At 40.2% G+C, this 12,901-nt stretch overlaps 1 protein-coding gene and 1 long non-coding RNA gene across 5 annotated transcripts in view; one reads left to right on the forward strand and one right to left on the reverse strand.

Annotated features, from left to right (window-relative positions):
* LOC142820917 (uncharacterized) overlaps window positions 1–12,901 on the forward strand; it is a 155,066-nt gene that overhangs the window by 123,870 nt on the left and 18,295 nt on the right. The gene's annotated exons all lie outside the window — the stretch shown is intronic.
* Window positions 1–12,901, reverse strand: part of GRIK1 (glutamate ionotropic receptor kainate type subunit 1) — a 206,390-nt gene that overhangs the window by 89,228 nt on the left and 104,261 nt on the right. For all 3 annotated transcript variants that reach the window (XR_012897930.1, XM_014575046.3, XM_075910575.1), the window contains exon 4: window positions 946–1,127. Coding sequence is in view for 2 of the 3 variants with exons in the window: in XM_014575046.3 (XP_014430532.2) it covers window positions 946–1,127 (182 nt within the window). In the remaining variant the exon portion in view is untranslated. The remainder of the gene's footprint in view (window positions 1–945; window positions 1,128–12,901) is intronic.

Genomic DNA, 12,901 nt, shown 5'->3' on the forward strand with positions numbered 1-12,901 from the left:
GCAAGTAAATATAGCACTAGCGGCCTGTCAGGGGCTAATCATGATGAACTGCCACTATGTTATTTCCCACCTCTGCCCTAACCTGTTAGCCAACGTGCTTAGGCCTGTGTGGTGCCTTAGTGAAGACACTCTGTGTCTACATGGGCACAGGAATCTGCCTGTGCTGATCAGCTTGCAGGACTGGAGTCCCAATCCTACAAAGACTTACATGCTTTCTGCACTGAGGAGTAAACACACTACATAAAAATAAACTGGTGCATACATCTTTGAGGCAATGGGGCTTTGGATTGCAACCTTCTTGGGACAGGAATTTTTAGGGTTTATCTTTGTCTGTATCTGGGGTGCTGTAGAAATTCACAGTACATAACAATACAAATGTTTTCTTTCTCTCTCTTTTCTCCAGCTTAGAATTTGAAATTTGGCGAGGTGCAACCAGTCAACCAAATTCTGCCCCATTACCCTGGTGTGAATCCAGAGTTGTTATATTGTCTTCAGTGGAAATACTACAGATGCATTCTGATGTAATCTGTTTAATTTGATCCAGGAGGTTTTCTGGAGACACTTGAATTGAACAAGTCATTATGCACTTGGAAAATGATCCTTACATTTAGGCATAAGGTTAAAAAAGTTGAAACTGGACGTATTAAAAATAATGAAATATTCCTTTCATCCCAGCAGAATCCAAAGTTGTAATTAAAATTGCAAATCATCTTTGCTGGTTCAACCTATATTCTCATCAGAAATATAGCTCAGCACATCTCCAAAGTGCTGTAAAACTCAGCAGAGCTCATATACTCTGTTGCTCTGTACCAACTTTCTTTGATAACAGATCTATAGTTTAAGCCACTTGAATTCCATTTTATTGTTTCCCAGCAAATGAAAACCAAATGGCATGATATCTTTGATAATGAGAAATGAACATTGTTGGGTTTTTTCCCCTCTTACCTGCTTAAGGATTTCTGCTGCTGTTTCATGTGAGCAATCAAATATCACATAGAACTCCTTGCCTTTCTTCATCTCCTTGAGTAAAGGCCTGGCATCTTTATTCCCAGAGGGCAACTGACGGATTTTGATTTTAATGTTATATCTAGAAGGGGCTTTGATGAGCTCTTGCAGGCGAATTAGACCTAGAAAATGACAACCAATCATACGGTTGAATGTTCTGTGAAATGAGCATTTATAGCCACTCAGTCTCTTATCATTTCCAATATATTTCAAGCTGCCACCTATCTAAAGGTTAAGCTATTAACTTTTCATTTGTTATCTTTCTTGCTAGTATGGCTTATGCAGCTGTTTTCCTTTTGTGGACCTATTTACCTTGGAATCATAAAACACTACAAATAGGCTCGAATTTTGCTGGTATGTAATTCTTTCTTTCTCCCCAGTCTCTCATCATAAATATCTATGTTAAACAAAGCAAACCAGAATTGTGTAACCCTCATGTAAACATTCCTTTATGATTTCAAAGGTGGGCAAATAATAGGAACAAATTCAGGCCACAGCATATCCACCATAGATCATTTACAATCTAGTAGATTAGGATGAGTGGCACGTCCCGATATTTATTTGTAGGCCTTTCTGTGGTTATCACTCTAGTGCCAGAGTACCTTGGATTACCTCTGAGGAATGGGACTATCATTCATTATATTCATTGGAGAAAGTGAAGCATAGTGAAGGTAAGTGTCTTGTATAACATCAGACAGGAAGAACAATGCTGTTACTATCTCCTGATACTCAGTTCTGTGCCTTAACCACAAGACTATCCTGCTTCTCATGATACAAGACATTCGAGGCTTGATTTCCAGTGGCTTAAAAACTCAGGGTTTTTTTTTTTTCCTTTTATTTACACCTTCAGCTGGGTGTAAATCTGTTCACTTTAAGTGAGGGCTATGCTGACGTACCTCAGTTGAGGATCTTCCCCCAACTACCTGCATACAGTACACTGCTTACTAGGCATCTAGCTCAGTAGAACTCTTGAATCTTATTTTAAGTGTGGTATTGCTTTCTCTTTCTCATTCTTCATGGACCTAAATTTCCTACAAAAACAGTATGCTGTACTTCTCCTGCGTGAAAGTTAAAAGGGTACGTGATATAGTGAGTACCCCACACTGGCCCTGCAAAAGATGAATTGGGCCAGGTGAGCCTAATGAGCTGATTAGTCTCCCACTGGCTTTCCTCACACTTGTCAGGAACGTGACAGACACAAATCGATGGGAGAGTGCTTAGCCATTGATCTGATGTGTCTTTACCAGACCTGCCAAATCTGCACCACTGAATCAATCACAGCAGTGCCAATTTAACTGGCAGTCTAGACGTGACTGTAGTGACCTAGTCAGGGAGCTAAGTCCCAAGAAAATGCTGAGATTTGGGAGGGAGATTGGCACTGCAGGCAAGAAGGAGAGACCGAGTGATGTTGTGCACACTGTAGAAGTGGGTGTCTCTAATCCCCACAGTGACCAGATGAAGGTACCAGACCGGCGGTGAGTGATGCACCTAATGGAGGGGTTCTACTTTTCCAGTTGTGGATATCCAGATCCCCAAAGCCCTGTTCCAAATGCTCTGCCTCTTTTTCATCTCCCCCCATTAGATTAAAAAAACCCCAGAGATTAGGACTTGTCAAATGACACCCAGCTATTCAAGCCAAAACCTGGACTGTCTGGGGAAAACCAGATGGGTGGCAATCCTAGCCCAGTGACAGGGTCTTAAAAAAATAGAATAAAAACATGAGATACAGACTAAGAAAAGCTAACAAATAGTAATTATGAAAATGAATCCCTCAGCAGGCCAGAGTGAAGGGCATATTTGATTTACCGTGTGTTTGAACCTACTTGGCTGAATGATCCTCTACTACAAGTATTGTACTAATGCAAGGAAAAGTGCAATAAAAAGCATTACTCTGTTTCCTCTGATGTTAATTAATGATTGCTACATTGCATGGTGTTGGCTTTCAACTCAAGAATTCACATATATATTGAAAAAAGTGACACTTTCTCTGTTGTATTGGTTCTGTGCTTTTCAAGGGTTTTTTTTTTTTCCCTTTAAAGCATCAACAGTCAATATAGCCATTATGAGTATTCAAATGGAAATCATTGTGCACATGGTCAGAAACTACAGGCTGGCTTCCAGCCCAGGCTCCTAGATTCATTGTCATGAGAGTGGAGCACAAGCTTCTGAAGCTGACTAGCAAGCAGGGGAGTTTATGTAATTTGGCTGTAAACTTGTAGTTTGGCTGTATCAAGCATTCAAGTGTTTTGCTACAAACTGTGACACTGTAGTCACTATGACCAAAATGATTTTAACAAAGAAAAATTGAGATGCTGGGGAAAAAAATCATTTCTGGTATGCTGAGAGCATCTCACTAACAGCAGTACCTGAGCTTGAACTTTATTGCTTTGTTTAAACGTGTTCTTCAGCAACAGGAGTTATGCTACATTTTTAAGTGAACTGCGGGAGCATGAACAAGGTTTGCTGGAGAAAATGATGCAGCATGGTAGGGCTGGAGGAAAAAGAGCCCAGCTCCTTCAGAATGTACTGTGGAAAATGTAGGCTCCCATTAATGTCTGTAGTCTCCCTATTGTAAAAGTAGCACAAAAAAACAGAACAAAAATGTATTTCATCCCTGACCTCTCCCACCCAGGTTCCTAGATATTGTAGATAAGTATTCTGGGCCAAATGAAAGGGCAAGGTACAGCTGCAGGGGAAACAAAGAAAATGAAGAAGCACTTACATCTGAAAGGAGCTGCTATTTTAAGAACAGCCTCACAAAAAGTGGCTGGAAGTAATCAATAATGAAGAGAAATATCTTTAAAAAGAAAAGTGTGTGTGAGAGGTTAAATACTTTCTCCCCCATCACCACCTCAAAACCTAGAACATCACGAAATTGTGATGGTATTCAATTCTCCACCTCAAAAATTGATGTGTATTCAAATGCAGCACTTTAATTTCTATTATTTTGGTGGAATAGCTCAAAAGCCCAATTTGTTAAAATTTTCCAAATTCAGTCCAGGCTGGTGTTGGTGGAATGGGGCCGGGGTCTGTATTTCTATCACATAAAAATTTATAAGTATGGTGAGTATCTAAAAAAATTAATAATGAAAAGAAAAAAAGTGAAATGTGGCATGTGCCATCATGTGGAATCAGTGGAAGGATGCAGAGGGGATAGTCAAAGCAATAAGCCAGAAAAAATATTTTTGCAGCAACATTTTGAATGGATTTAGGTAAGAAAGAAGATGAATGATAAGATCAGACAAAAAGAAGTTGCAGCAGGCAAGATGTGAAATAATGAGACCCCAGAAGAGAATTTGAAATATAAGGATGGGGAAAGGCCAATGTTGTATGTAATTCCTAGGAATGAAAACTTACATCCTGAACAGTTGCATTCTTAATTTTTCATTGATTCATATAGCTATTTTTCAAAACACTCGAGTAGCATTTGTTTATCCTGAGGCTATTTGAAATACAGTAGATCCTTTGCTGAAAGCAGGAGGAATTATCCCATGCTAGGGTATTCATTCAGAAGTCAGTAAAAATACTTTAGGAGAGTTGAGGAAGGAGGCTCTGTATCTTGCACCTAAAATACACTGATAAGTTTATGATACATGTTGATGGATGAACTCTGGAATTTAGAATTCCATTTATAAGCTGCTGTGTGGATCTAGCTGGCTAAACGGACTGATTTTTTTCTAAATTAAAATTGTATTATAATGTGAAGGTAGCAGGTGCTATGTAGTAGTTACTGCTGAAGAGACACTCTTTTTATAACCCTTTGCATGCATAATTTTCTGAATAAATCACTTCTTGTTTGAAATCTCACTCTTATTCTTTGACCACCTGGTTTATGGTTGTTTGAACATGAAAAAAAATGTTTAATTTGATTTAAAGAGTAAAAAAGAGAGTAAAGAGTAGATAAATCCAAAATATTCTTCATTGAGGAAATGTGTGCTGATATTTTTGAAAAGAGAAAAAGCTTAGAAATAACAAAACTGTGTTTTATAAATATATGGATGCTAAGAAGGCAAATGCATGTTACAGTAGGAGTCTACTATAGACCAGCAAATCAACAGGAGGAGTATGTGAACGTGTGTTACTTCTAGAGAAAAATAACAGAACCATCCAGAACAAAAGAGCTAGTAGTAATGAGGGACTTTACTTACCAGTACATCAACTACCCAGAAATATATCGAGGATAGCTTCTCTTTTCTGAAAGTGGAGTAAGTAACCAGGGGCAGAGCCATTTTAGATTTGATTCTAACAGGGAGGAATTGGTTGTAAATCTTTGAAGACTGAAGGTAATTTGGGTGAAAGTGATCATGCAATGATAAATGTCGTCATTTCTAAGGAAAGAGAGGAGTGTGAAGTAACAGTAAAGACAATGGACTTAAAAAAAAAGTAGATTTTCAAAAATTTATAGAACTGGTAAGTAAGATTCTATGGGAAGAAAATCTCTAGGGGAACTGGAGTTCGGGAGAGCAAACAGTTTCTCAGAGATAACATTGCTGGCAGAATAGCAAACTACTCCAATGCAAAGGAAAGATGGGAAGAAAAGTAAGAAGCCAGTATGACTACATCAGGAACTCTTTAATAAGCTCAAAAGAATAAAGGAATGATACAGAAAGTGTAAACATGGGAAAATTGCTAAGAATGAATACAAAATAACATAATTGTGTAGGAACAAAATAAAAAAAGGCTAAGATACAAAATGGCTTACACCTAGCAAGGGCCATAAAAAGTATTATGAAGAGATTATTTAACTAAATTAAGAGCAGAAGAAAGGTGAAGGAAAGTGTAGATCCACTACTTAGCAGGGTAGGAGAGAATGATGAGAAATTAGAGGACTGGTGTGAATTCAATAAGAGGAAATTCAGTAAAAACAACTACAAAAGAATACATTTAAGGAGGAAAAATTAATTGCACATCTATTAAATGGGCAAAAACTGTCTAGGAAGAAAAAGATCTAGGCTATGTCTACACTGGCACCCTTTTCCGGAAATGCTTAAAACGGAACAGTTTTTCCATTATAAGTATTTCCGGAAAAGCGCGTCTACGTTGGCAGGATGCTTTTCCGGAAAAGCACTTTTTCCGGAAAAGCGTCTGTGCCAATGTAGACGCACTTTTCCGCAAAAAAGCCCCAATCGTCATTTTTGCGATCGGGGCTTTTTTTGCGGAAAAGACTACTATGCTGTCTACACTGGCCCTTTTCCAGAACAGTTTTTCCGGAAAAGGACTTTTGCCCGAACGGGAGCAGCATAGTTTTTCTGGAAAAACAATGACGATTTTACATTAGATCATCATTGCTTTTCTAGAAAAGCAAGCAGCCAGTGTAGACAGCTCGCAGCTTATTCCGGAAAAGCGACTGCTTTTCCAGAATAAGTGGCCCAGTGTAGACGCAGCCCTAGGGTTTACAGTGGCTCACGTGACAAAAAAAAATATGATGTAGTTGCTAAAAAAGGCTAATTCTGGGTGCCACATTTTAAGAATGAGATTGATAAATAGAAGAGTCCATAGGACAATGACAAAAATCATAAAAGGCTTGAAAAAACTGACCTGTGAGGAAAAGTTAAAAAAAAAAAAAAAAAAACCAACAAAACCCCTAGCATCTTTACTTTTGAAAAAGAAGGATGTGAGACCTCAGCACAATTTTCTGATATATTAAGGGCTATAGGTCTCATGTGCAGCTGGGGGGACTTAAAGATAATTAAATCCTGGACCAGGATTCCAAGGAAGTTGTGGAATTCCTGTCACTGGAGATTTTAAATAGATATTGAACCCAACACCAGGTAATTCTGTTTTGAACCTGATGACAGATAAAAATGAATTCATCACTCAACTAGAAGTTGATGGTTGTCTAAAGACCAGTGATTGTATATGGTTTGATTGCATTCAATAAGGGTGAACAAAGGACAGTCTCGACCATTAATATATATATACTGATTGCTTCCAAAGGGTTAATTTCCCAAAAGTGAGGGAAATTACACAAACTTGATTGGAAGGATAAATTTAGACAGAAAAATATGAATGAAAGATGGGAGTTCTTTTACAAAGATTTTACAATGAGCAAAGAGTGAAAAGCCCATTGTATTTCAGTGGCAAAGTGAAAGAGGCAGTTTGAACTAAAAAAAAGCAATATATATTAAACGGAAAATGAGAAAATAGATGGTAGGCGTTACGGCATGCAGAAAGTTGAAAAGGAAGCTAATGATGTCAAGGGGAAGTCTGTGACTGGTTTAAGAACAATAGGAAGTTTTAAATTTTATATTAGGAACAAAAGAAATCCTAGCAATGTTTACATCTGTTACTGTAAAACATTGTAGAACATGATGTAGAAGCAAAGACTTTTTTCAATAAATACTTTTGTTCTGTATTTGGAAAGAAGCAGAATGTTCAGTTCATACCACATTATGAAGATGAAGTATTTAAGTGATCACTAATTTTAAACAAACAGCTCCAGATTACTTACTCTAAAAGAGTTGGTTGAGGTAATCTCTGGCTTGCTGATGTTAGATTTTAATGAATTTTGGAAAACTGAGTGAATTCCAGAAGTTTGGAAGTGTCCTAACGTAGTGCCTGTATGCAAATAGGGCAAGCAGTATGACCCAGTTAATTATAGGCTGGTAAGCCTGACATCAGTTCTAGGTTGTGCAGGGGTCACTAGTAAGATCAATCTGTAAGTAAATATTAAATCACTGGTCATGTAATTTGTGAATGAGACTAAGATTGGCAACTTGGTAAATAGTGATGAGGATGGGACAGTTATACAGGATTACCTGGTAACCTGGGCCTACACGAATTATCTACTCTGATGTATTTACTGAACTAATATCTCAAGGGTCTAGTTTTATATAAAACATGTCATAATTGGTGCTTCAGAGTAGAAGCCAGCTCCTTAGCTGGTGTATAGTAGCATAGCTCCATGGAAGACTATTTGAAGAGTTCTGACAAGTAAATGGTTTGTGTGAGAGTGTAATATGGCAGTGGATTGGGAATCAGACGGGGATTTATTTCCAGGTCCGTCACTGACCTGCATTGTGACGTTAATCACTCTGTGCCTGTGTTCCCCTCCAACCTTTGCACTGTCTTTTCCACTTGAAAGACTATAAGCCAGGGATGGGCAAAATACGGCCCAGGAGCCGAATCCGGCCCACCATGCCACCAGATCTGGTCCGCAGACCACACTGCCTAGATGCTCAAGAACACAGTCCCCGCAGCTCTCTTCTCTGTAGGGAGGGGGAGGCTTCGTGTGATCTCCCTGCCCCCAATCCAATCCTCATCTCCTATTGGTCAGAAACAACCAGCCAGTAAGAACTGACCTCAGCCAATCTCTCAGCTCCTATTGGCTGGAAACAGCCATCTAATCATAGAATCATAGAATACTAGGACTGGAAGGGACCTAGTCCTAGGAATGGAGAGGTCATTGAGTCCAGCCCCCTGCCCTCATGGCAGGACCAAATACTGTCTAGACCATCCCTGATAGACATTTATCTAACCTACTCGTAAATATTTCCATAGATGGAGATTCCACAACCTTCCTGGGCAATTTATTCCAGTGTTTAACCACCCTGACAGTTAGGAACTTTTTCCTAATGTCCAACCTAAACCTCCATTGCTGCAGTTTAAGCCCATTGCTTCTTGTTCTATCCTCAGAGGACAAGATGAACAAGTTTTCTCCCTCCTCCTTATGACACCCTTTTAGATACCTGAAAACTGCTATCATGTCCCCCCTCAATCTTCTCTTTTCTAAACTTAACTCAATTCTTTCAGCCTTCCTTCATAGGTCATGTTCTCTAGACCTTTAATCATTCTTGTTGCTCTTCTCTGGACCCTCTCCAATTTCTCCATATCTTTCTTGAAATGCGGTGCCCAGAACTGAACACAATACTCCAACTGAGGCCTAACCAGCCTAATGACTTCTCGTGTCTTGCTCACAACACACCTGTTAATGCATCCCAGAATCATGTTTGCTTTTTTTGCAACAGCATCACACTGCTGACTCATATTTAGCTTGTGGTCCACTATAACCCCTAGATCCCTTTCGGATCTGAGAAATTGGCCTGAGAGACTGGGGCAGCGCCAGCCTCTTCCCCCACCTGAAGCTGAGAGCCGCGTGGCAGGAGCAGATTGCTTTTGCAAGCAGGCTGGTGCTGCAGCAGGCAAGGAGCTCAGCCTGCCTTGGGGGTGCTGCAGCCTGCTGGCCAGGAGATATTTAGGTAAACTCCTCCTAGCCAGTGCTTGCTTCTGGCACCCCAACCCCTCCTACAACCAACTCCCTCCCCCAGATCACTATCCACACCCTCTGCACTCCCTACCCCAGGTGACAACTCCCTTCGAGACCCTGTGCCCCTCCTACATCCCTTCCCCAGACCAGAATCCTCTCCTGCATCCATACTCCCTCCCTGACCCTACCACCCCAATCCCCTGACCCAGGTCACAACCCCCTCCTCCATCCAAACACCCTCTCAGACCCCGCACCGTTTCCTGCACCCCAATACCTTACCTCATGTGCCCTTCTGCAGCCAACTGCCAACCTAGACTCTGTACTCCCTCCACAGAGAAGTGTGGCCCTAGACCACTTACCAAAACCTTGGAGTGGCCCCCCACCAAAAATTACTTCCCACCTCTGCTATAAGCTCTTCAGACCAGAGTGGGCAATAAGTGTAGTTTGCCAGGGTTCACTGCTGATGGGTTGCCAGGTGCTTTATTTACCTGAGCATCTGCAGGTATGGCCGCTTGCAGCTCCCTTTGGCCACAGTTCTCCATTCCTGGCCAATGGGAGTTGCAGGAAGAGGTGTGGGCTGGTCCACGAGATAACTGGGGCTATCTCTGGTCAATTGCGTATGGCCTGCAAGCTGGTTATTGCCTACCTCTGATCTAGCACAATAGTAAGTGCAAATGTAATAGAAGAAGAAAAATGTTCTTAATGTACACTTAATTTCTAAAAAGAAATGAGGTTTGCTATTTTCCTGCTGGTTTAAGAAGTTTTTCTTTTTATAGTGGTAGTCATTTTAACACCCACCCCTGAGCCAAGCAATATTATTCCCACTCAGAATCCAAAGGCAGCATCTTTTATTGATCATACTTGACTTGTTTTTGCTCTGCCAACTCCCATTTAATGTCTCGATTGATTATTCATTTACATTGTAAATATCTTTGCAGATGAAATCTCTTAACATTAATCATCTCTGGAATGTAAGCAAGCAACACTTAAATGTTTTTAATGCTAATTGGATAATATATTGCTAGATTGAAACATAAATTTACATTAATTTATCCATAAATATATTTTGGCATCCTGTCCTGTGAAAATGCTGCTGAGCTAGAATAAACTTACTGGGAATGAAAATGATCACTACAGTAAACCCAGTCTGTTTTTCCCTTTTGTGTACCTCCACCAATCTGGTAAATTCTGTAAGTACAGGACGAGCAATGTTGAGATCTGCCATGTATCAGATGTATCAACACAGGGTGGCAGGCAGCTCCCCAGGATATGGACCAGAAGCTGCATGTAGCCATTTGGGTAACAGATAAAATCATGCTTATAAGTAACCTGTTTAAACAGCTACACTCTTACATCTCTACTTTGTACTGACATCAGTGGTATGGAAATCAAAATAAAAGTATTGTTCTTAAAACTCCAAATGTGGTTAGCAGGAATTCTGAGTTCATGACATATTTTATGACATACATTTTCTAATAGAAAGTTTCGGTTTTGAACATCTTATTTAAAGACTGTGGTCAATAATTTAGATTGTACAGAATAAGGGTGGATACACAAGTATCAGTGGATCTATCTAGACTCCAGTTGAATGCCTATATAGGGGCATCAAAGCCTCACTATCTTTCCATGATAAATTTAAAAAACCAACAAATGGTCTGGTAACACTTTATAGAATAACAAAACATTTTGGCTGCGTTTAGATTGGCATGATTTTCCGGAAATGCTTTTAACAGAAAAGTTTTCCGTTAAAAGCATTTTCGGAACAGAGCATCTAGATTGGCCTGGACGCTTTTTCACAAAGCACTTTTTGCGGAAAAGCGTCCGTGCCAATCTAGACACGCTTTTCCGCAAAAGAGCCCCGATCACCATTTTCGCGATCGGGGCTTTTTTGCGGAAAACAAATCTGAGCTGTCTACACTGGCCCTTTTGCGCAAAAGGGACTTTTGCCTGAACAGGAGCAGAATAGTATTTCCGCAAGAAACACTGATTTCTTACAGTAGGAAGTCAGAGTTTTTGTGGAAATTCAAGTGGCCAGTGTAGACAGCTGGCAAGTTTTTCTGGAAAAGCAGCTGATTTTCCGGAAAAACTGGTCAGTCTAGACACAGCCATAAAGTGCTACCAAACCATTTGTTGTTTTATTTAATTTATCCTGTACAGACTAAGTCGGTAACCCCCTTATCGTTCCATAGAAACTCAATAGACAATAGGAAAAGAAGAAAAAATCAGTCATGTGATCAACATTGGGGAGGAGTCTATGTATGCAGATAAATGGTGGGAGTTTAAAAAATGCATATTAGGCTATGTCTTCACTGTTTAAAAAATCTTTTTAATTATCCCACTGTAACAATCCTATTTGGAACAAGGCAGTGTGGTTTTACTGAGGTAAACTAGGTGAAGTCAACACTATACATCCACCTATGGCTGATGTCACCTAGTTTACCTCACAATATAGTCCCCTGTCCACATTACAATTTTAAAGTGGTAGCCATCCCTCATTAGCAATCCCACTATTAAAGAGCTCATTTCTGACAATGAAGATGAAGCCCTAGCATAGCTGTGCCATTGATACTGGAGTTAAGCTAAGATAGAGCACTTTTTAAAAATACTACCCTGAAACTGTAATCCTAATACTTTGGCCCCTGGGGTAGCAGGGCTTGTGTTGCTAAACCTTCCATCCTCCTCTAGCTGTGGTTATAAGACACAGTTTCCACAAATTCCATAAAGAAAGGGAGAGGTATTCAGTTTTCCCTGGGTATTGGTTAGGGATATAAACTGTCATTTAAAATGTTAACTAGTTAAACACTGGGGGGGTGTTTAGACTACAGGGTTTTTTTCGAAAAAAAGTGGCCCTTTTTCAAAAAACCTTCCCCTGTGTCTAGACTGCTGCCGCGTTCTTTTGAAAGTAAATCGAAAGAACGCAGCAGTTTTTTCGACTGCGGAAAACCTCATTTTATGAGGAAGAATGCCTTTTTTCGAAAGTGCTCTTTCGAAAAAAGGCGCTATATAATGCAAACTGTACTTTTTCAAAAGAGAACATCCAGTCTGCCTGGGGGCTCTCTTTCGAAAAAGTGGCTTGCTTTTTTCAAAAGTACTGATTGTAGTCTAGACGCTCTTTTTCGAAAGAGGCTTGCAGTCTAGACGTAGCCTATGTATAACCAATTAACTATGGAGCAGCCCCTAGCCATTCCGCATGCCTCTCTATCCAGGTCTGGCATATCATTCCACGCCATAGGTGGAGGGCTGCTCCAGCCAGTCTGGACCCACTGCAACACACCGCGAGTAGAGGGCTGCTCCAGCCTAGCTGCGATGCTGGTTAACTGGTTACCAGTTAGCATCACCAGCTATCCCTTTATATCACTAGTATTGGTAGTAGATTCTGCCCTGAAGCATTTTCTTAACCAAAGCTCTCAATTTAGTGTAACTTAGAGGTTTTTGACTGAATTAGAACTTTATAATGGGATTATATTCAACTAACTTCAGCCTATCGGTACGTCTACACTTGCACCCTAATTTGAACTAGGGATGCAAATATAGGTGACCGAAATCGCTAATGACGTGGGGATTTAAATATCCCGCGCTTCATTAGCATAATTTCGCCCCTGCGCTGTTTCGGCGCTCAGCTGTTTCAAACCAGGAAGTGCGCTCTGGGCCATGTTATTTCAAATCAAACCCCTTGGTTCGAACTAACGT

Source organism: Pelodiscus sinensis, chromosome 1 (genome assembly GCF_049634645.1).
Source record: "Pelodiscus sinensis isolate JC-2024 chromosome 1, ASM4963464v1, whole genome shotgun sequence".
Lineage (NCBI taxonomy): Eukaryota > Metazoa > Chordata > Testudines > Trionychidae > Pelodiscus > Pelodiscus sinensis.